The sequence below is a fragment of the Zootoca vivipara genome, chromosome 4 (assembly GCF_965207765.1).
Source record: "Zootoca vivipara chromosome 4, rZooViv2.hap1.1, whole genome shotgun sequence".
Classification (NCBI taxonomy): Eukaryota; Metazoa; Chordata; class Lepidosauria; order Squamata; family Lacertidae; genus Zootoca; species Zootoca vivipara.
This window is the reverse complement of record NC_142587.1, coordinates 82,912,038-82,936,164: the sequence shown is the minus strand read 5'-3', so window position 1 is coordinate 82,936,164 and position 24,127 is coordinate 82,912,038. Positions and strand designations below refer to the sequence as shown.

At 39.9% G+C, this 24,127-nt stretch overlaps 1 protein-coding gene across 2 annotated transcripts in view; it reads left to right on the top strand.

Moving 5' to 3' along the window:
* ATM (ATM serine/threonine kinase) overlaps window positions 1-24,127 on the top strand; it is a 54,202-nt gene that overhangs the window by 7,965 nt on the left and 22,110 nt on the right. For both annotated transcript variants that reach the window (XM_035114953.3, XM_035114954.3), the window contains exons 8-33: window positions 299-462; window positions 792-955; window positions 1,053-1,424; window positions 2,329-2,523; window positions 2,919-3,014; window positions 4,142-4,367; window positions 6,935-7,060; window positions 7,644-7,769; window positions 8,077-8,166; window positions 9,159-9,327; window positions 10,282-10,481; window positions 10,756-10,838; window positions 10,920-11,063; window positions 11,566-11,641; window positions 11,743-11,873; window positions 12,967-13,087; window positions 13,868-14,044; window positions 14,852-15,012; window positions 15,415-15,661; window positions 16,817-16,935; window positions 18,379-18,505; window positions 18,950-19,149; window positions 19,762-19,936; window positions 22,314-22,478; window positions 22,741-22,873; window positions 23,689-23,778. In XM_035114953.3, coding sequence (XP_034970844.3) covers window positions 299-462; window positions 792-955; window positions 1,053-1,424; window positions 2,329-2,523; window positions 2,919-3,014; window positions 4,142-4,367; window positions 6,935-7,060; window positions 7,644-7,769; window positions 8,077-8,166; window positions 9,159-9,327; window positions 10,282-10,481; window positions 10,756-10,838; window positions 10,920-11,063; window positions 11,566-11,641; window positions 11,743-11,873; window positions 12,967-13,087; window positions 13,868-14,044; window positions 14,852-15,012; window positions 15,415-15,661; window positions 16,817-16,935; window positions 18,379-18,505; window positions 18,950-19,149; window positions 19,762-19,936; window positions 22,314-22,478; window positions 22,741-22,873; window positions 23,689-23,778 — 4,077 coding nt within the window. The remainder of the gene's footprint in view (window positions 1-298; window positions 463-791; window positions 956-1,052; window positions 1,425-2,328; window positions 2,524-2,918; window positions 3,015-4,141; window positions 4,368-6,934; window positions 7,061-7,643; window positions 7,770-8,076; window positions 8,167-9,158; window positions 9,328-10,281; window positions 10,482-10,755; window positions 10,839-10,919; window positions 11,064-11,565; window positions 11,642-11,742; window positions 11,874-12,966; window positions 13,088-13,867; window positions 14,045-14,851; window positions 15,013-15,414; window positions 15,662-16,816; window positions 16,936-18,378; window positions 18,506-18,949; window positions 19,150-19,761; window positions 19,937-22,313; window positions 22,479-22,740; window positions 22,874-23,688; window positions 23,779-24,127) is intronic.

The window sequence follows — 24,127 nt, the reverse complement described above, 5'->3', positions numbered from 1 at the left end:
AGCTGTACACCGGCTTCCTTGGCCAATAATGTGAGATGAGTGCCACAACCCCAGAGTTGGTCACGACTGGACCTAATGGTCGGGTCACTTTACCTTTACTATCGTTATTTTTCATAGTCTCTATTCGTGTTTGAGTGTTCAAATACTTGCTTGATTTAACTGTTACTTATTTGCATTGCTATATCAGGTATTCTTTATTGCTGGTGAACTTGTAAAATATTTGAACAGATTGTTTGGGGGTTGGTTCACATATTATAAGTTATGCAGAGCTAAATTTGTCCTGTTCTTGTGCAAACAGGAGTATGCGACCCAACAAAATGGCAAAGAATTGTATACAACTTGTATGAACTATTAGTGAATGAGATAAACCTCATAGGCAGCAGAGGAAAGTATTCTGCAGGGTCACGCAGTATTGCTGTGAAGGAAAGCCTGGTTGAATTAATGGCTGACATTTGTCATCAGGTAAATTGTAATGCTTTCAGAAGCTGTTTCTTGTAAAAAGTAAATCCTTTCCTATTGGAGTACAGCGCTTGAGCACAGATGCACTCCAGTATGGCCTAAAAGTACCATGTTTCCCCCCTACTTCCCAGTGCACATGCACAGATGTGTACTTGGGTACCACAGTGACATTCTAAGATGGGAGGCTTGGGTGCAGTTACTGTATCCCCATCTAGAGGGCCTTTTCTGTTTGGTCCACCATTTTGAGCTGGGAGCTACAGTGCTTTGGCCTTACAACATGCTTTCTTAAAGCATATTTTGATGTAAAATGTTATGTTATATTGTTTGCAAAGGTCTTTACTGAAGACACCAAAGTCCTGGAGATAACTCAGTCGTATGCTGCTACACAGAGAGAAGGTGGAGATGTACCATCCAAGCGTAGGAGAATTGAATCAGGTTGGGAAGTGGTCTGGAGCAACCTGCAAAGTTCACAGAACGACTTTTATGTCATACCCTGGTAAAAACAAACAAACATAATACATTATTGTTTTCCCTCCCAATTTTCCAAGTTCCATTTTTTTCCTCAGATCTCTCTGTTTTTTTCTACCCTCAAGGCTGCAGATTACAACCAGATTGATATCGAAGTTCCCTATGAGCTTTCCTCACTGTGAACGTCCTCATTTGCTTAGTATACTTTACCAGCTGCTGTCTCAACAGCGTCGAAGAGAACGGATGCCTTACGTGTTACGTTGTCTTAAGGAGCTTGCATGGTGTCAAAGCCAACAGGTAGATCTGAAACCTGTGCAAAACTCAGAACTGCAGCGAATCTGGTCAAAAGTTTGGTCTCTCGTCATTCGTAGCCTAAGTCTTCAGCAAACTGAAGTGGAATGCTTTGGATTACTTCAAGTCATGATTCAAGGAAGCTTAATACCAATGGATAGAGAAATTTGGAAGATATTTTCAGTATCTGCATGCAAACCTTCAAGGTAATGTGGAACCCTTCGTAAGCACCAACTGTTTCTGCTGGATTAGTAGGATTGCTCCTTAAAACATTTCCGACACTTCCCCCTCCACAGACTAGTGGGACTTTATGAAGCAAAGTGAGATGCGTAGGCAGGTTGCTGTGGTAGCTTGGACCTGCCACAACAATTGGGACCAATGCCATCACTTGATGGCAAATATGTTGACTCAACCCTTCCCATTCCGACCCTTTGAATTGACAGCATGGGGAACTCCACAATGATGTAGTGATGCCTAGCATCACTACACAGATGGTGGCCAGCAGAAGGATAACTTCCCTAATCAACACTCTTCCCTGCAAGGCAAGTAAAGGGGGGGTTCAAGTGCTCTGTCCTATACTACAACTTGTACAAATCCAATTAATATCCAGAATTGTATTTGTCAAACTTGCTGTGCTTTCATTGTTTTTCTATTTATTTTTTGTAACTAATATAAGAACGCTCTTATCTATTACCAGTTCTATTTGGGGTGTTTTATAATAGATTAGCTAATGTATTTTAGAATGAAAACTTATATACTTTAGCTAGGAATAAACTCATTTAACTTCATGTAACTTACTTTAGAGTTCACATGTATGGGATAGAACTGTTAATCTACACACACACCACACACACACACACACACACAGAGAGAAAGAGAGAGAGAGAGAGAGAGAGAGAGAGATTTCAGTTAAAAGTTAAGATTTTGTGGGGGGGCATATGTGACTCAGCCACAAGATTTGTCATATTTAAAACAGATTTAGATCAGAACAAACCAATTACAGTCTCACCTCCCTGCAAAAAGGCACTATTATTTTTGTAAATTTAAAATGCAGGTCTACACTGGAGCTGTTTATTCAGGTGGTAATCTTGTGCAAATAATCTCTTGTAGTTCTGCAGCAAAGTGCTTGGCATTAGCAATGACATTTTTAGAAGTGCCAGAGACTTCGAAAACTGAGGCAGCACAGAATGATTGGGAAGGAAGTGCAGCTTCTACATTAAAAGAAACCATTATGAAGTGGCTTCTGTTCTGCCACTTAGAGGAAGAAATGGAGCACAGGACAGAGCCGCCACCCATCCTACGCAGGTAACAGCTTGAGAAATAAAGTGCCTTAAAACAGAATTAGTCTTACATCAAAGGAAAATAAAACTTTTATATTGTTCGGTTTTATTTGACCAGCTTGGTTTCAGAAATAGATTGCCTGGACCCTCAGAATGGATTTGATAACCAATTAAATAAAACTGGCAGTAGAATATGTTGTTAGAGAGTTCAACAAGAGTTAAACATTTTCATTTCTTTTAATATTAATTTAGATTTATTTGTTCCAGTATATCAGATATATTTTTTCTGTATCCTTTATTGCACCTGTTCAGAATTCTGTATTCAAAAAATTAATCAAGTTTCTATTTGAGGTCTCATGATAAACAGATATGTTGTATTGGGGAGTATCAAGTCTAAAACTTGCTTTTGATTATTTACAGTGACTTTCCCAAATTAGAGTTGCAAAAAATCCTTGTAAGTCTGACTATGAAAAATAGTAGAGCAGCAATGGAATTTTTTCACAATGCTTCAGAATGGTATGTTTTAAAGATTAACATAAGTATTTCTATCACTTGGAGGTATTATCTTTATGAGTTGGTTGCCTTTTTAAAAATTATTCTGTTTTATGGGCAGAGTTTACAAATCTGTTTTATGGTCCCTAAACCAGGGTGAAGAACCTTTCTCAGCCCAACGACTTCATTCCTTCATTGTGTGTGTGTGTGTGTGTGTGTGTGTGTGTGTGTGTAAAAAAAATCTAAGCAGTTTCCAGAAAAATAATAAAAGTGGGGCAACAACATTCAATAGGAACTACTTTAAAAAATAGATGAAAGCAAAATAAAACTCTTAAGTTTTATGAAAGCTTATGAAGTTTTATGAAAGCAAAATAAAACAAATAAGACTAAGCAAAAGAGAACTAAAAATTAAAGAGGGTTCAGGCAAGCTTGGGTAAACATATGGTTTTTAAGAGGTCATTATTATAGTCTTCCAGAGCAATTGATGTGGCTCTTACCGTAGTACATTAGGCTACAATTTCCCTTTGGTTAGCAGGGTTGGTAGCTTGGGTTTTGGCTCAACCAACTGGTCAAAGGCAGGAACAAACACTTGGGAAATAGGCTGCTCCCAAAATCCAGTTTGCTTCCTGCCTTCATTAAATACAGTCATGATAGCTTAAGCTCCCTGTGAAGACTGTATATGTGGCTCCTGGGCTGCCTTATACAGTTAAAGACCATCTGTCTGTGAAGTAGGTTTCTATACGTGGCTTGCCCTCACTGCACATGTAACAGACAGCTATAGATGGCAGGAGGAATTCTTAGCACTCTCCTCAGAAACCTATGTATGTATTATTGCCTCTCTTCAAAGAGGTACAGTTTTTGCATAAGGCTGTGTAGTTGCTGCTGGGTTTATGGTGCCTTATCTTCCTGCTCTTCAAGAGATGAACAGAGCTGGTTGTACATTCAGTGAGAAAGGGGAGACTGTTCATAATTCATTACACAGGGGTACAGATGTTCATTATATGAAGACAGGCCTTTGGTTTCAACTCATCTATTAGAATATTTTGGAAATTAAATACAATTAAAGTTTCAATTCTGTGTTTGGTTTTAAAGGCTTCAAATATTGTCATGAAATATCAGTGAGAGATAATATTTGTCATTATTTTTTAAAGTACACAACATGCACAAGACTCAGAAGAAGCCAGCCGTTCAGAAATTGAAACATTCTACATGCAAACAACTTTCGATGAAATAGGCATTTTTACAAATGTGCCAAATGATACATCTGAAAGCAAAATGCTCGGTTCCAGATTAACAGTCAGTCAAAAACACAGAGAAGCCTTAGAACAGAACTTGTTGGAGATATCAGAACAACTTCTGAGTAACTTTTTGCCTGAGGTAAGTTGGGAAAAAGTACATCCTTCTCAAGAATATTTGTGAGCAGTTTTTGATATGTGTCACATAATTAATAAAATAATAAGAATAAGAATAATTTTATTTATACCCCGCCCATCCCGGCCAAGACTGGGCTCAGGGCGGCTAACACTGAATATAAATACAGTAAAAACATAAAAAAAAACAGTTGATTAAAATATGTTAGAATACAGTTTAAAATGCAGCTTAAAATGCAGCCTCGTTTTAGTGGTAGCCTATAGATCAAAGCCATAAGGGGAGAAAACGTCAAATATTCACTGGGGCCAACTAGCCATGCTGGTCCTACATGGGCTAGCAAAAAGAGCCAAGGGAAAATTTATATACAAATCCCATATAAGGGGTTCCATAAAAAAATAAATAAGAGGTGGGGTTAGACTGAGTCCAGCCCAAAGGCCAGGCGGAACAGCTCCGTCTTACAGGCTCTGCGGAAAGATGTCAAATCCCGCAGGGCCCTGATCTCCTGCGGTAGGGTGTTCCCCCAGGCTGGGCCAGAGCTGAAAAGGCAATCTAACCTCTTGGGGGCTCGGGACTTCCAAAGTGTTGTTATTTATGGATCTTAAGGTCCTCCTTGGGGCATACCAGGAGAGGTGGTCCCGTAGGTACGAGGGTCCTAGGCCGCATAGGCATTTAAAGGTCAAACCCAACACCTTAAACCTGACCCTGTACTCCACCGGGAGTCAGTGCAGCTGGTAAAGCACTGGATGAATGTGATCCCGTGGCAAGGACCCTGTAAGGAGTCTCGCTGCGGCATTCTGCACCCGCTGGAGTTTCTGAGTCAGCTTCAAGGGCAACCCCGCGTAGAGCGAATTACAGTAATCAAGCCTGGAGGTGACCATCACATGGATCACTGTGGCCAGATCGGGGCGAGAAAGGTCAGGGATCAACTGCTTAATACGGTGGAGATGGAAAAATGCTGCCTTTGTTGTAGCCATAACCTGCACCTCCATAGAGAGGGAGGCGTCAAAGGTTTCACCCAAGCTCTTGACAGAGGGCACTGGCACTAATTGAGCCCCCACATGAGATGGGATTTGGCCCCCCCAACCCCATGTCATCCCGACCCAGCCAGAGAACTTCTGTCTTCAAAGGATTTAACTTCAACCAGCTCCCACGCAGCCATCCAGCCACAGCTTCCAAGCATCTGGTCAGTGTGTCCGGGGCCGAGTCAGGATGGCCGTCCATCAACAGATAAAGCTGGGTGTCATCTGCATATTGATGACAGCCCAGCCCAATGTTCCAGACAATCTGGGCAAGGGGGCGCATAAAGATATTAAAAAGCATCAGGGAAAGGATTGCGCCCTGTGGCACTCCACACACCAAGGAATGCTGCGATGACAACTCCTTCCCTAGCGCCACCCTCTGTCCCTGACCTGAGATAAAGGAGCACAGCCATTGTTGGGCTGTGCCCTGAATCCCCACATCGGCAAGGTGACAGTCCAAAAATTCATGATCGGCCATGTCCAAGGCTGCTGACAAATCTAGGAGAATCAGCAGTCCCGATCTGCCTTGATCCAGCTGTCTGCAGAGATTGTCTGTTAGGGTGACCAGCGCCATCTCGGTCCCATAACCAGGGCGAAAGCCGGACTGAAATGGATCCAAAGCCAACAAATAGACAAATAGTGGCTTGCCATGGTGGCTGGTGGCCATTGGGAATGGTAGGACAGAAGGCAGGGAGACCCAACATTATGGAGAGTCAGAGCCAAGGACAGGCAAGGCCTGTCCCCAGTTTTGTCCCCATCCTCCCTGTGATTTTTAGGAGGGGAAACAGAGACCAGGAAAAAGACAGTTGATAGGCGGTGCCACTCCCTGGACTGGTTGTAATTAAGAAGGCGGGCAGGTGGGGTCTGGCTGAGGGCAAGCTGATGTTAGTGGGACAGTGCTCCATCCCTGTTGATGGACCAGCCTTCCCTGGCAGTTCATACTACATGACATTCATCTAAACATGGCATGGGTGGGTGTGCCGCTGCAATGAAGTGGGAGGAATTCCTCTTTTCTGCTCTTGGATGGCATCAGTTTCTTGCTGTAGCCTGAACCAGCTCAGAAGAGCACCTCTGGGGCAACATCTTTGCCCTGGCAGGTGGGAAGCTTTTGCAGGTGGTAGCCAGAAGAAAACCCTAAAATGGGACAATTTGGGGTGGGGTGCCAGTGGCCTTGGAGTTCCCAAGCAGCATGAATCTTGGTCATCAGCTGCAACGTCCTGGAGCTACCACAAAAAACTTCAACCCCACCTTCTGTCTTGGCCAACAGAAGTGGCAGGGCCTCAGATGCTGTGGTGGATTTGTCACTCTGCCCCACTGCTCCCAGTCAGGTAGGGTTGCTCTGTCCTTGTGAGTCTAAAATCACACATAGGCAGAGTAAGTACGCTGTGTTTACCAGCTTCATCTTAGCAGCCTGCAATTCATGAAGGTACAGTGGTACCTCTGGTTACGAACTTAATTCGTTCCAGAGGTCCGTTCTTAACCTGAAACTTCATTAAATGCAAAGCTTAGCATTAAATGCAAAGCTTAGCATGTATTTTTGTGTTTGACTTGAAGGTTGCATCTGCAATAATCCTAGTACGTTGTGCCAGCCTCCTGACTGGTGTTCTTGGCTGCTACTGCTATGCTGGCATACTGACGGAAGAAGAAGCACGCAAATCAAAGCTATTTCATAAAGCCAAGGTAAGGGTTTTTTGTGTTTTAAGGAATACACTAAATTCCCGGTTCCTAAGCAAGAGAAATATCTTAACAGTGGTGGAAGCATATCCTTTTATTTTTTACATTTAAGTTCCTTGTCACTTATTTTACAAGTTGATTAATGCTTATTATTACATTATAAGTAGCTTTAAGGCAATTTTGTGAAAAAGGTGAGAAATATATGGAATAGGAAAATAAATAATGTCAGGAATTGTTAGTAGAGACAAAATAAAAAAATTCCTTCAGTAGCACCTTAAAGACCAACTAAGTTTTTATTTTGGTATAGCCTGAACCAGCTCAGAAGAGCACCTCTGGGGCAACATTAGTTGGTCTTTAAGGTGCTACTGAAGGAATTTTTTTATTTTGTTTCGACTCAGACCAACACGGCTACCTACCTGTAACTAGTAGAGACAAAGTTACTCATCTTTGTATGGTTGGTTGCCTTAGCAAAAGCTGAAACTTAAGTTTCTTTAGCATGATTACACTTGAATGTGGATGGAACGCAATAAAAGCAATATATGTCTGAGACAGTTCCTTAATTCTTTGCATTTTCTTTTTATTTGCACAGTCTCTTATTCATTATGTGGGAGAAACTATTTATCAATCTAAAAACAAGCTAAATGAAGATTCTAGGATCGTTTCATTAAGGACATTAATAGGACAGTGTACTAGTTGCGCATGTAATTGTAAGCAGGTAAGACACTTGTCGATCTTTCAGTCCATGTCACAATTAAGAAATGCTGAAATCTTTGTACTTTAAGCCAGTTAGGCCCGTTTTGCAGAAAACCTATTTCTCCAATCAGTTTAATAATTTGTAATCATGTACAGGTGTATGTATAAACACAGAATTTTTATTAGTTCAGTTTCAAATGAATACAGCAATAGCTAATTTTACTTAGTTTTAAAGTGATTGGTTATGTTTCCATGCCTAGTTAAAGTGATTAAATCCTGTTTTGGGGGATGTGTTCGATAATTAGTATATATTGGGTTTGTTTTGACAGAACAGCCCAAGAAAGATCCTGTCTGGAATTTTCTTGCATTTGTTAACCTCAAAACTGATGAATGATCTTGTAGACATTTGCAAACATCTGGTGAGTAGTTAGAGTGTATGGTATGACTTCCCCATCACAGTTTATTGTGGACAACAAAAAGTGTATAACATAAGCAGATATTTTACTTGACAGACAGACAAGGAATAGAGGACAACATGCTGGATTTGACCTTTTCTTATGCCTATTGAGAGTGAAGAATATAGCCAAACCAATTTGCTCGATGTACAGCACAATGTTCCCCCTGCTCCACCATTAAACATCAGTATTGCATCAAACATGCAGTATAGCAGTATATCACACTTATTTTCTCTGCTGTTTCTCTTTCCCCTTGCTAGTTTATCTTCCTTTTCTTTCAACTCTACCCTACGTTTGGCACGCTTGTTAGTAATGGTGGGGGCCAAGCCACTGCTAGTGCTGCACTGCTATGCTCCCTTCTGGCTATCTTGGGGTTATTTCTTGAATCTCTCTATTCCTTCTAAAGAGACAGTAGAAATTAAGGCTGAATGAGTGTTGTATACCATTGGGTTTGACAAATGTGATATTGTCCATTATCTTCCATGACTGTAACTCTCATGTTAATGATAATACAGTATAGTGGGCTTCTGGATCAGTTAGGGACATTGGTGTGGATCTCTAATCTCTGAATAGCTTGAGACTTGTGTAGCCAAGGGAGTATTTCTCTTGAATAAATGTCTCTGCCAGTTGAGGTCAATCTGGACTCCTCAGTTTTGAGTTTTGTCTCTCTGTTTTATTTAAATTACAACGTGAAATGGAGGTCCTCCTCAGTAAAAGTGCCCATAAGGAACTAAGCAGTATCAAACAGTGATCTTCCACAGGAAAGCGATGCCACATTTAACGAAGCAATCAGAAGTCACATTTTTCTGGTTTGTATACAGGTGGTGCAGTTTTTATATACTGAAACGTACACAGAACTCTCAGTTAAGAGAATTTTAAGCTTTTGTTATAAAGTATCTTGAGTTTATTGTAAGAAAGATGCGATGAAAGAATTCCAAATAAATAACTTCTCTTAGATGTTTTCTACTGGGAGGATAAGTGAAGCTGGAGAAGTGGATTTAATGGAATATGATCCAGAAGAGAGTAGGATGGAAGGAGAAAATCCAACCACGTCAGATCTTTTTGATGATCACATTGCTGAAGCTGGTGATGTAAATGAGGGTGGAGAGTTGCAAACTTTGACAGGTATCTTTAAATTGCTTTCTGTATTGTTTTGTGGTAACTAAATGGTTTTAAAAGTTTTTGAGGGTACCATTCCAACAACCATTTTACACGTGTTCAAAGCCTGCGCAGCTTTGCTCGTGTGCATCACTGCAAACCTAGAAGTGGCAGGTAAAGGGGGCAACCCCTGTGGCAGTGGGGGTGTTACTGTATTTAAATTGTCTTCCTCTATAAATACACCAGAAGTTCAAAAGCGACCTTCAATTTTTCTCTCTTTCAATGTGCTGACTGATATTTTTTTCAGAATATAGAGGTGACTGGGGAAGCACTTAAACCATGCCCTTCCCATGTAATCACAGTACACATACAACTAGGACAGAATTTGTCTTTTTCTCAAAGACACACAATCTGTGTCAAGGCTGGTATTAAACACTAAGTTTCCTAGCCCTACCAGACTTGTATGATGTGCTCATGCTTTAGCAAATGCTGATACTGCATCTTCCTTTTTGACCTGGTTGCTGGTATAACTCCTTTACTCTATGTAGCTGCCCAGGTTAGGAATAGAGGACAACTTAGTTTGGTCTGCAATATAGTTCTCAGCTCAAAAAGTGTGTTTGTCTCTCTGTGTGTTGATAAGATACCTTTTCTCAATGAATTTATTTCTGAACATATGGATTTAATTAGGTTTTTTAATAAAATGCTGATTTAAACATGGTTTTTCACAAGGAATTAAAAATATAATCTACGATTAGTGCATAAATGTGTCACAATAGATTTTCCACCGAGCACATGTAAAATCCCTAGTCCAGAAACACTAATTTACTGCTGCATATGTCTTCATGTGCCTTCAGATACTTACTTGGGTGTGTCTGCCAGGAAACTAGTAGTTATGGCTTCCTGGAATATATCCACTGAATGTTTGGAAGTTCATGTCTTATATATATATATATATTTAACGCTACACCATTTTATGTACAGGTGCCATAAGCCCATTGTCAGAAGAACATTTGACAAAGCAGGACTTGCTGCTCCTTGATACTTTAAAGTTCTTGTGTATAGCTGTCACAGCAACCCCAGTGCAAACTGTTTGCTTTAGAGCGTCTGAAATTTGGAAGAAACTCTTGATGCTAATTGAGGAAAACATTTTTGATTCTATTAAGCCACAGCATCTGCATGTAGTAAGTATGATTATGAAAAGTCACTCTGCTGTGTGTTAAGTAGTCTTTGACTAACTGTTCTAGCAACAGGTGGAGGATCTTGAAACCTTATAAACAATTCTGCTGCTATGTGATTTTAGCCAGTAATAAGCTTTGTTCTACATTGAAATATATCAAAAAAACACCTATAAACCATGAATATACAAGTGTGCAGCCTGATTTGTATGGAATTTAAAATGTTTGATATAAATTAATAAAAGCATTAGAAAAGCTTTTTTAAAATGTTTCGTTCTAGTACTTAGTCTTGTTGAAGGAACTCCCCAGTGAAGAAAATCCCTTGCCAGATGACCACCTTGTCTCTCTTCTCAAGCCTCTTTCGTAAGAGAATCTTGTTTTTAATGAAATAACTCTGGCATTAATATTTTACATATTTTACAACGTTTCTCTTTTTTCCTACAGGGATATATGTCCCTTTTATCGTCGAGATCAAGAAGTTTGCTCAGCAATTTTATATAATCTCCTTCCTATGGTGACCGCCTTGGCTGCTGCCAGAACAAATACTGAAGCCCTGGGTCCACTTTTAACTGTTGTTGCAGCCTTTTGGTATGATAGGCCTATTTTCACATGCAGTTAATTTCATGGTCATAAACTCTTCCATATTTTATATGATGTATGTATGTTATTTCTATATGAAATATTCATGTTTGTTCTTCCAGTGCCTCCAATCTGGTTTCCAAGGATATGCTCTATTTTTTAAACTGTATTTATATTTATAAACTTTTATAACATTTCTCAAAGTATACTACGGGTAGTCTTAAGTGCCCTCAACATAATGTGTATTAGTTGTGAATGGTGTAAGAAATGAATGTTTAGTTTAGACAAGAACACTTTGCTTCCAGGAAGGAAGCAGCAGGCAACATTAGCTGGATCAGAATGTTGTTGTTCATATTATCTGTTCTTGAACTCTGTATAAATTAAAAACTAGCCAAGAAGTTTTGAAGCATGGAAAGAAATACTTTTTTTTCTTTCTTATTCTGAGTGATCTGCCAAAAGTATAGACTTTTTTGCCTCTTTGAAATTTATCATAAAATATTGTTTGTTCCAGGCAATTAGCAAATAAGGGAAAATACACAGCTCCAGTAAGAATTGCCTTAGTGAATTGTATGAAAGCCTTACTTCAGGTAAGTCAATAGCTAGAAATATTTAAACAAAAGGTTTTTGTTGGCTTTCCCAAGTTCCATAAAAATGTAGTGTTGACATTTTCTCTCTTTCCTCCCACCAGGTTGATCCTCATTCAAAGTGGGCTGTGCTTGATGTTAATGGTGAAGAACTCCCTGTGAGTGATGCCTTCCCCCACTTCCTTGCAGATAGCAGTTTTCAAGTTTGTATGATTGCAGCTAAATCAATAAGAAGGTATGCCTTTGTAGTTTAATTATTTGACATAAAGGTAGTGTACTGGAAAATAAAATAATTCGTTCTTTAGATACAGGTTCAGGTATCTGAAGAAGTGTGCATGCACACGAAAGCTCAAACCAATGACAAACTTAGTTGGTCTCTAAGGAGTTACTGGAAGGAATTTTTTTTATTTTGTTTCGACTATGGCAGACCAACATGGCTATCTACCTGTAGTGTACAAGAGCTACACATTCAGAATTGCTTAGCATTTTTTCTTTACCATATCCCAGAAAGGCATACAAGTAGAAGTTAAACAGTCTAGACACTGGTTCAAAACCTTGCTCACTGTTTCTCTTTCTTTGGTTAGGGATATTCTCAAAAATTTATGGTAGGACTGGATATCCAGCTTCTACCTCTCTTCTAATTTTATTGCTAACTGCAAGAGAAATAGATACTACTATCAAAAAGCCAAATATCTAGTTCAGAAGTTTACAAGAAACCTTTAAAGAAAATGATGGGAGATAGCTCTTAAACAGCTGGACTATGAGGTGTACGGGACACGGGTGGCGCTGTGGGTTAAACCACAGAGCCTAAGGCTTGCCGATCAGAAGGTCGGTGGTTCGAATCCCCGCGACGGAGTGAGCTCCCATTGCTCGGTCCCAGCTCCTGCCAACCTAGCAGTTCGAAAGCATGTCAAAGTGCAAGTAGATAAATAGGTACCGCTACAGGGGGAAGGTAAACGGCGTTTCCGTGTGCTACTCTGGTTCGCCAGAAGCGGCTTTGACCTGAAAGCTGTACGCTGGCTCCCTTGGCCAATAACGCGAGAGGAGCGCCACAACCCCAGAGTCAGTCACGACTGGAGCTAATGGTCAGGGATCCCTTTACCTTTACGGTTTATATCTTTGATGGAGGCCCCTTAGCGTTTTCTTTTTGCTATGCAAACTGACTCCCTCTGGGAAGGGATTCAAAGTGGCTGTTGCTTAATCATAAAGGGGGGGGGCACCCCGAGGAACCACAGAAGGGCTCTCAAAATTAAATATATTAAAGGCTTTATTTTAGAAAACAGATGTAAATTATTCTAATTTTATTTTTCTCCCTGATTGATCTTAAGTTTGTTTCAAGACGTGAAGCTGAGAGAGTCAACTGGCTTACTGAATGCTCTTCCATTGAAGCTCCAGCAAAGGGCTTTTGAGAACTTGTATATCACAGTTCAAGAAGGAACAAAGAAACTGGTAATACCTTGCCCCCCCCCCCACCAAGCACACATACACATTTCCACTGTAACATTTTCTCTTATTCGTTGGAAGTTGTTGGGTGTCCTTTTTAACCTTCCCCCCCAAAAAATCCACTGAAGTTTAGTTGGATTTGCCTGTTTTTAAGTCTTTGCTTCTGATTATTCTTCCAACCAGGTAATACAATAAAATGAACATATTTCCATTCACTTACCAGGTGCACAGGGTACATAGTGACTTAAATGAGGTTGTTTCATTGATGACATGGGGGGCACAGTAGTTGTGCTGTTACTGGAAAAGAGTTATCATGTTTAAGAGTAATGCTAAGGTTTATTATTATTATTATTAGTCTACTTTGTATTAGACATTTCAGATTTGTTGTGCTGGACCCCTCTTGTACATTTTTTTCTTCGATTTAATGTTCCTTTTTGCTGTGGCCTTTAATTTCATCAGATAAAATATTGTCTTTATCTCTACAATCTTAACACAGCTTCACTCTGCAAGCTTTCCTGGAATAGGGGTCTTGAGTGTTTACTTCACTCAAAAACAATGGTGCTCTTATCTCATTTAATTGGTATGTGTGGGTTAAGCGTAAGGGGAAAATCTGTAAACTTCCAGTAGGAAAACATAAAAATTATTGCTGCAAAGTAGACCTATTGGATTATTTCAATTTCATGATTGTATTTTAATAAAATATATATGGTAGAGGGAATTTTTAAATTACATCTATCTCTTAAATATATTAAAAGTTTGTCTTCATTCAGTGTTTTCTTCTTACAGGCACATGGCACTGTGAACCAAGAGAATCTTCCTGATGAAGAGTATAATAGAAAATCAGTTCTTCTCATGTTAATAACAATGATTTTACGCTGCAGTCCTGTGTGTGAAAAGCAAGCACTGTTTGCAGTTTTCCAGTGTGTAAAAGAGAATGGAATAGAGCCTCGCCTCGTAAGGAAGGTATGGAAAAGCACACAGTTAAAAACTCTAAAAAATGAACATGCAGGGCTTTAAAAAAAACTTTGAAAAGTTTTCAAATAATTTCCGTATTACAGTGGTACCTCGGTTTATGAACATAATTGGGTCTGTTCATAAACTGAAGCGTTCATAAACTGAAGCGAACTTTCCCATTGAAAGTAATGGAAAGTGGATTAATCCGTTCCAGATGGGTCCGCAGAGTACTTAAACTGAAGCGTTCATAAACTGAAGCATGGGTGTAATTGATTCCGGAAGTCTGTTCATAAACTGAAGCGTTCATAAACTGAAGCGAACTTTCCCATTAAAAGTAATGGAAAATGAATTAATCCGTTCCAGATGGGTCCGCGGCGTTCATAAACCGAAAATTCATAAACCGAGGTGTTCATAAACCGAGGTTCCACTGTACTTGAAAGTATGGCTTACATTGAGATTTGAGCCCATTAAAATTTCCATGGGTTTGTGGTTCTGTATAAAATGGTTATAATAAATAGGTCTGAGGACAGAGTTACTACTTGTTTTTCTCCATAGTGTTACCGGTAATTCCTGATAGGAACTTTAGTTCATAGACACTGCCGTCATTCGCACATCACATTGAACAGTTGTTAATGGTTTACTGTGATCCCATCTTTTACTCTTTCCTCCTAGTGTGTGGAGGAAACAAACCACATTCCTTGGCTTAGCATTACACCCAAACTGTGAACACCCAAATATGTGAACGAAGCCACTATAAGTTGTTATAGTTACTACCAGTGGTGGTCTCATTAGGAATTGCCCTTTTTTCGAATGTAGGTATTGGAAAGAATTCCTGGTACTCTCGGATATAGAAGTGTGGAAGATTTCATGAATACACACTTAGATTATCTTGTTCACCAATGGCTGAACTGCAGCTACAGCCTTCCGGATTTTCCTTATATATTATTGAATTACCGTACTTTGGACGAGTTCTACAGGTATGCTTCTAAATTACATTTGTGTGTTTCCCCCACTATTTATCTGAAAACTCTCAAAATATTTTGTAGCGATATGCCAGGTGCCACATTTTATTGGTGATATGCCAGGTGCCACATTTTTTTGTTTTATTGGTTGAAGCAGCATATTCTTAGAAAGATGCATAGTTTTTGAGTTACAATATCAATATTTTGGAATACTCTTCATATATTAAACTATGCTCTTGCTGCAATTAACTGGTCAGTAGCTAATTAGAAATAGGTGATCAAATGAACTTTTCAAGAATAATTTGTCATAAGAATGCAGTTGTTGGATTCTGTTGTAGCTTGCACTCTATACTATACTTCAAATGTAATTTCCCCCTCAATTGTTTTGCCATAATTAAAGAATATCCTTAATTTTAGATCCTGTTACAAAGTTTTGATTCCACAACTGGTTGTTAAGCAACAGTTTGAAGAGGTTACATCCATTGCTAACACGATTGAAAGAGGGGAGCAACAGCTCTTGGCACATTGTTTCCCCAAAATGCTTGTCAACATCCTCCCTTATTTTGCCTATGAAAATCATGAAGATGGTGAGATTGTGCAAAAGAAAAAGACAGCTCATGAAGTCTATGAGAGGCTGAAAGATGACAACTGCTTAGGAAAACAGGTACTTTTTAATAAACTTGTTGGAATTCCTAGACGATTCTCCTAAAATGCTCTGTGTTCTGCTGTTTGGCTTACAAGGCATTCAGCGCTTACTGGGGTTTGTGTCCCTTCCCATTGCACAGAAGCCAATACAGTAAACCTATTGACTTAGCTCCCTCTTCCCACTAGCTCTGCTAGCTCTTTTGTATTCACTTCCTGCCTTGCAGAAGAGGAGAGCAGAAGATACATTTCCTCTTCATAGCTCAGGCCCTCCTTCCCCAACTTAGTTTTTCTTACTCTTCCCCTCCCTTCAATGCCTCTCCTCAGTGGCTCCTTCAGGGATGTAAAAAGCAAAGTGTAAAAGCATGTTAGACTGTTTAGAAGCCATGCAGCAGTGTGCTATTCAGTAGCAAGCAGCTCTGACTCTGAACCAACCTTTCACAAGCAGCCAAGAATACCCATCTTGGATTGCAGTAACTGTGCAGCTCTAAACCCTGTTAATCCTGGCCATAGTTTAGATGAGGGCAGGCATATCCTCATACGGATTCCCCCCCCCCCAATTTTAGATGGCTGAGGTATGAATCACCCCAAGGAGCTTAATTTATGTGCAACCCCTGTAAAATGGGAGAAAGCAACAAATGTGGTGCTGTCTGTAGGAACCAAAAGGAATTTGCTGGTTAACCACCAGATGGTGCAGGAGAACAATCGTAAGGGCAGCCTCACCTCTTGGTTTTAAGGGCTTTCGCCTTTTTGAAAAGAAGGCACTTAAAGAGATGTTTGTTGGAATTTGGGATAAATGTTAATCTGTGCCATCCACCCCCAATGGGATAGTTGCCTTAAATGAACTTTCCTCCCAGTTTGTTTTAAGGATGCTTTGCTGGGGTAGTGTTGCTTTGGGGAGAAATGGAAGGTGACTCCTATTCATGCATCAGGCAGAGTATTGCTTTAAAGAACCTCCTCCTTCATAGGAAGCAATTCATAAACAAAATAATGGTAATAATGAGGAGGAGATCATACACACTGTGGTGAGCAAGTAGGTAAACTATCCAGTTTCTGAGTTTAATACTTTTGAATATAACATCAGGATGGAGACAGACAGGCTTGTAATAACCAGCCTTGTATTGTATTTCATATTTAAAATAAAACTCAACCTGTGTTGTTTTGTTTGTTTTTACAGCTGATTGACAGTTTATTTCATAGTAATTTACCAGAGATTGTAGTAGAGGTATTGATGACACTGCATGAGTCAGTCGGTATCGCAGCACAAGAAGATTCTGATCTAACGAGATTTACAGGGTACAGTTTCCCATCCTCTGCCGATTATAACGCATGTTGGTTATTTAACCTTTGTAAGCAAATATTTAAGAAATGGGGATGATATGTAGCGGTTTGATGGTCTGACAAACTGTTTTTATTTGGGAATGTGGCAAGTTAGTAATAGTACTGTAAGAACAGGAAAATCTTTCAATTGCATGAACCTACACATAGCAATAGGTCATAAAATTCACTTGTAGTTAATGGGGATGCCCACCACTGATGAAAGGTGATGGCTCAAAGAAGCAGAGGCTAGACACTCCTGGTTGCAAGGCAACTTGGAAGGAGACCAAGGTGTGGTTTCAGAACCATGGATAGTGCTCCTGTAGGTGAATCCAAACATTCAAGTTGTTTCAGTGCAGAGCAACTGGATGCCCACCCACTTAGCGCAAGGATTTTGTGGATCAGCCATAAGAATCCAGTGGTAGAGGTCTCTCATTGGGGGGACCAGGGTAGCTTCCTGTGCCTACAGACCCAGGGAAGAACCAGGGAGTAGATCTCCTGAGAACTGCAGATGCCAGAGGACTCTGCCTCTAAGGAGTCCATGTCCAGGGTCATGGCATGACCTTTATCATTTTGATATTTGTATGTACAGAAGGAAATTACATTAGTGCTCTTGTCTCAACTGCCCATTTTCCCCAAAGTAAGCCTTCCCTGTTGGGCACTAGGGTACCTCCGGTTAGGACTGTGTTCCTCCAACTGCTAAAAGGCAGGATCTGTTGATGCTGCAAAGGAAGTTGATGAATTTCTCTCTCTTTGAGTCATTTTATTTCTTATCTTTACTTGAAGCAAACGTTGCCCTGCAATTGTGATCCTACTTTGCAACTTTTGAGGTCTGTTCACCAGTGACAAAATGTCTTTATACTTTCAGCCCAGTGGTGAGTCAGCAAATTGTCCAAAGACAATAAACTGTTATCCAGATTAGATCAGCAGTAGACAGAGAGAGAGAAAGAAAGGAAGAGAGGCATAGCTGCCAAGTCTCCCATTTTTCGCGGGAAACTCCTGTATTTTAAACCGTTTCCCGCTGGCAGCCCGGATTGGAAAAAATCCCGTAAATCCCCCGGATTTCCTGCCTGCCAGGGAGGCTCCATTTTGGGTCCTGGCGCCGCCCGATTTCCGGTGCCCAGACATGGGTAGCATGGCAATGGAAGTCGCTTCTACGCATGTCCGGACATGCATAGAAGCGACTTCCAGTGCTGCGCCGCTGCTGATCCCGCATTTTTCAGTGGGAGACTTGGCAGCTATGAAGAGAGGATATATAGAATAGGTAATATTAAAATTCCTATTTAAATATGTTAGTTTGTTTCCTCCCAGCTGAGAAGTGAATCAATCTTTCAGTCCAATCTGTTCATATTTCTTTTCACATAAGATTTTTGTTTGGGGATTCGTCAAGGCTTTGAAAGACTTGCATTTATTTATTTTCAGGGATCTGGATCCTGCTCCTAATCCTCCTCATTTTCCATCACGTGTCATCAAAGCAACATTGGATTACATCAGCAGTTGTCATAAAACAAAGTCGAAAGGTCTTGTAGCAATTCTTTCCAAGCACCCTGTAAGTAACTGATTTCAGTTTTGTGACACACATTGTGTATTGACCTACATGCAGGTGCTACTTAAAAAAGAACTACTGGTCTTACCTGAATAGTAGATTTATTAGCACAATCTGAAGACTTCATCATTCACTGTAATAAATCTGCAATATCCTGTCTGTTTGCTCCTTCCTCTTCTGTAATGCCAGCTACAGTTTACCCTAATGTCACAATATGGTTCATTTTCTTGTCTCCCTCAAATGTTTGCCTGTAATGTCAGGTGGTGGGGAAATGCATGACATCATGACTTCAGGACAGGGATAAGATGTGCTAAATATTGGGGGCGAGGGAGGGAAAGGTAGAATTAGATAGCTGTCATTTTTTTAATCATCAGATCTAATTCCAGACAATGTAAAACAGAAAATCCCCAGAGATTACTATCTAACATCCTATCTTTTTTTCTGCAGGAGTCATTCCAAAAAATCTTATTTGCCATATGTAAGCAAGCATCTGAAACAAATAATATATACAAAAGACATAGAATTATTATGATATATCATTTTTTTGTTCAATTATTACTGGAAAAAATAAAGGATGGTTTAGGAGGAGCATGGGCTTTTGTACTCCGGGATGTGATTTATACTACAATTTACAACATCAGCAACAGGTATGAGTATTAGGTACTATTATTTATAAACATGTCCAGTGTGAAAATATTTCAGTAACTGGGATTGGGCATCATAACATTTATGGAGTTGCCTTACATTGGTACAGCCCACCTTGTCTATGGCTATCAGCTGTGACTGGTATTTAAATATCTCAAGCTCAAGCCTTATTATTCAAGAATCCTATAAATGTGGATTTAACCTTGTCCATGAACTTGATTGGTGGTTTAAGGTATTAAGCTTTCAGATACCTTCAATGATATCGTGAGGGACTTTGTCAAAAGCCTTAGTGAAATCAATATACACTGCATCCATGATATTCTTGTGGAGAAGCTGGTAAAATGTGGGCTGGATGAGGTAACTGTTAGGTGGATTTGTAGCTGGTTGACTGAGCGGACTCAAAGAGTGCTCACTAATGGTTCCTCATCATCCTGGGGAAAAGTAGCATTGCTTTCATTTGAGGGAGAGGGAAGTGGGAAGACAGGGGAGCATAGGACACTTTCTCCTGTTGAAAAAATCATTTGTACATCACCACCTTGTCTGGATATACTGTGTTGATTAAAGTGTGTATTATAGCTCCCCTAAGCTGCTTAATTTATTAAAATGTGTTTTAGGCCTGTTCCTCTCAAAGGGATATCCCTCCGGAGCTTCTTGCTATGCTGTGACCTTCTCAGTCGTGTTTGCCATGCAGCAGTAATATATTGTGGAGATGCCCTAGGGAGTCACCTCCATGTTGTTGTGGGGACACTGATTCCCATAGTTGGAGAACAACCTGAAACCCAAGAAGAAGTAAGTTTTAATAAGCTGCAGTTGCTAGACATTTTATGTTTGCTTGATTTAGGTTTACTTGGGTCAGTTTTAGAATATGTGTGCTCCACCTTTCCACCTGAGAACACCTAACGAAGTGAAAAATATAAATGCAAAAATCAATTAGTAACATTTTTAAAAGGCTATTACTGTAAACCAGGGGTCCCCAGACTACGGTCCGGGGGCCACATACGGCCCCCGAGGCTCTTTTATGCGGCCGCCAGGGACCCCGCCGCCCACTCTTACTGGCGCGGCGCGGCTGCCGACTTGGGACCCGGAAAAGCGACAGAAATAGCTTGTGTGCACGCGCAAGCATCATTTCCAGTGTACTTCCGGGTCGGAGGAGGCTTCTGCACAGGCGCACAAGCTATTTCTGGCGCTTTCGAGGTTGGGAGTGTGCCAGAAATAGCGTTTGCGCATGGGTGTGCACAGCCATGCGCTCCCCCACCCTCCAGCCCACCACGCAATCGGTGCGGTGGGCATCCGGCCCAAAGCCGGGTAAGTTTGGGGACCCCTGCTGTAAACCCACAACTTATTCGGGGGTTATGTTCCAAGGATAGTGCATGGAACAAAAACTGTGTATAGTAAAAACAACGTAGGGAGCAATAGCAGGTGGGATTGCTGAAGTTTTCCCCCCTGGATGCCCGCCCTTTTTACCTCTCCTTTTAAAAAATCCCAAGCACGTAAAGCTGAATACACACAAGTTAAATGTGTCCAAGTTGCAGGTTTACTGTAATAAGGAATATTTTAAAAGCCCCAGGCTTACTGTAATAAAGAGTATTTTAAAAGCCCCAGGCAATACTCCAAACTTCTGAGATCCCCTCAATCTCAAAATCTTGAGGTTTAGTAGCTGCTGTTTTAAGAAGCACACAGCTAATTGCACAGTTTGTTGGATCCCATTGCCATTACAGGTGTATGCTCACAAATTTTGGTCACCAGTTCTCTTCCTCACTCCTCCTCAAGGAGTAACATCTTGTCCTTGACCTGTGCTTGACTTTGGACACTCAGTGTGAGATCAGGGTTGAATTCCTGTTTCCTTCCCAAGCTTAACTAAATGTCTCCCTTAAATTGCCTTAAATGTCTACTTAATTGGTAGGAAAGTTGAACAACTTAACTATCTGCATTATTTAAATGCTTTTTTTAAGGCAAATACGGATAATTATGCTCAAAATGCTTGCCAATGAAGAAGTAAATTATACAATCAGGGCTCTATGCTTGCTCATCTTAATTATGACTCTTAGCGTGTCTGTGTCATTAAATCTGAGAGCTATGGGCTGTGGTATTTGCATTTAGATATATTTAAAGGCAAGATCTGATATGTGTTACGCTAATCTACTGCATACAATTATATCACTAATGTTTTAAAATTCTGTTAAATAGTTTTGCTATTTTTTTTGCAACCAGCTGATACCTTTTAATGTAAAAGCTGCAGGCCATGAAAGGCTGTACGTAGTATGTAGAGGAATTTGTGATGTTAGAATAGTTAGTTTGCAGTCAGTCTGAGAACATCCATACATAACCTTTGTCACTAACATCTACACTTAAAAGAGTAAAGTAGGAGTGGTCAGGCAGCATGCACTAGCATGCTGTTCATTTCCTTTAAATCACAGTAAGCCAGCAACCCTGTCTTACTGTGGTGTGCACATGTGGCCACTGTGGATATTTAGATGCTACTTCTGCCTTCCCGCTTTATGCACCGTGAAATCAAAAGCAGGCCTTGGGCTCATGCACATCATCTTCACTCTTTCCTCTGTTCTGCTCACAGCATATTGACATGCACATGTGAACTGAGGAATTAACAGCACAATCCTTGGTATGGTTGGCCAGAAGTTAAGTCCCACTGTCTTCAGTGGGCCTTATTGCCTAATAAACCAGTTTAGGATTATAGTTTAAATCAGGCATCTCCAAACTTCGGCCCTCCAGATGTTTTGGACTACAATTCCCATCATCCCTGACCACTGGTCCTGTTAGCTAGGGATCATGGGAGTTGTAGGCCAAAACATCTGGAGGGCTGCAGTTTGGGGATGCCTGGTTTAAATGTAGGGTCTTCCCTGACATTGGATATTGAGCCTGATAAACAGGCTCAGCGTCAAAGGATTGGATGGAAGTGGGGAGTATTTTGCATTCAAATAAGTGCAGTATCTTCTGTTTGGGTATGGGTTTCTATGCAATAAGGAAAGAATATGCACAAGCCTTTGGCCTGCTCCCAGTCTCATTGAGGGAATTAACTGCTGAGCAGCTAGTCTGCAGATCGTGGATCAGAGTATTGTGATTGCAATTTTTCCATGCAAAAACGTGAAGACTTTATAGAGTGGTTTCATTACTTTGTTCCTCCACTTTTGTTTTCCTTTTCGTTTAGGTCTTAGGCTTACTGAGATATCTAGTGATAGATAACAAAGACAATGAAAACCTATACCAGGCAATCAAACATCTGGATCCTTTTCCAGATCACCCTGCTTTTAAGGACCTGCATGCTACTCAGCAAAAAATAAAATACAGTAATGGTGGATTTTCTCTCCTGGAGGTAATGCAATCAGATTTCAAACCTTTGAAATCATAGTGGGTTAGGTCGTCCTCCTGTTCATGTCTATTCATGAGTAAGTCTCATTGATCTTAGTGATGTTAATTTCCAGATAAGCATTATGCAGCCATTCAGTGTCTATACATTTTTTTTAAGATAATGAACATGTATAACTCTTTAATTATATCTAATTGTAGAGCTTTATGAAAAACAGTACCTAATTATTGTGTGTATCCTTACTATAAAATCTGTTTGATGTTTACAGGAAATTAACCATTTTCTGTCCATAAATATCTCTGATTCGCTACTGTTAACGAGACTTGAAGGTTTAAATGATTTGCGTAAGCAGCTTAAGGAGCATAAAGAACAAATGAAGGACCTTATGAAAGAATTTCACGGTATGGGTTTGAGACTGCTTTTTAAATTCCTGGGAGTGCTGCATATTGGGGGGGGGGGATGACTAACCTGAGGGCAGCAGGGATGCATGATCAACCCTAAAATAAACTAAACCAGATACCAGTACAGTATCTATTTTGTATACAATGAACAATGCAATAAGCAAAAATAAATATCAGTCGATGGATTAGGGACAAACTGTTTGTTCTAGAGGATGTTGAGGAAGGCACTAGGCGAAACATAACATTGAGAATGCATTTCATAATGGGTACCACAATTTAAAAAGTGCTGTCCTTTTTTTTGTTTGTTCATGACACACTTCAGAAAATAGCATTGGAAAAAGCAAAGATAGAAATAAATCTGCTCTGGCCGATCTCCTTACTTTCTAGAGCCTCCCTTCCTCTTTCGCTGATGTCATTGGGGATAGTGCCATGTGTCATTGGGGATAGTGTTGGGGATACTATAGACTAATTAATATGATGTTTGAAATGCAGTTCAGCAAGTCCTGTGAGTTTCTGTAAATTTCTGTGTATTTCAAAGCACTGGCATTTAAGAGGGATTTTTTTTATTTGTTTGGTTACAACATTCCACACATGGTTGATATGGATATTGTGAGATAGTTGTTGTTTTTGGAGTCTTCAAATGAAAAATGTTTAAATTAGTAGCATTAGTAGATCTTACATGTGTAATCTGTATATTTAATATCTGTTTTTAATGGTATAGTTTTAATTGTATATTTAATTTTATTGGTCTGTGACCATAATAAAGATTTCATTCACTTAATACTGCTTTTAATACTTTTTACACCCAACTGTAGAAAACCCAAAGGACTGTATAATAGTGAAGCTGATAGCGTGTTTCTTACAACTTTCAAAAACAGCTGGTAATTCTACCAATAGAGCCTTGGGTAAGAAATTTAGCTAATCAAATGAGTAGAGTTCTTTTGAAGAGAATCAATAAAAAAATTAGATTATGTTGCAAGGTCATTCAACATTTAATAATTTTATACCAGTAAATAACCTCAGAGAAATTTTGACTTGAATGTTGAAAGATAGCACCTAGAAACCTGTTTTAAAAAACTGATTTGCTCTGTTAGCTTTTTAAAAATGTATTATTTACTAAATAGTCATTTTTACTAAAGCTTAAAAAACAAGATTTAGTTAATAATACTTCATCTTTGCATTACTTCCTTTGTCTCCTGTAAAAAGTGTCTGCTTTCCTAAATTGCTAACTAATCCTTGCCAGTTAAGTATTTC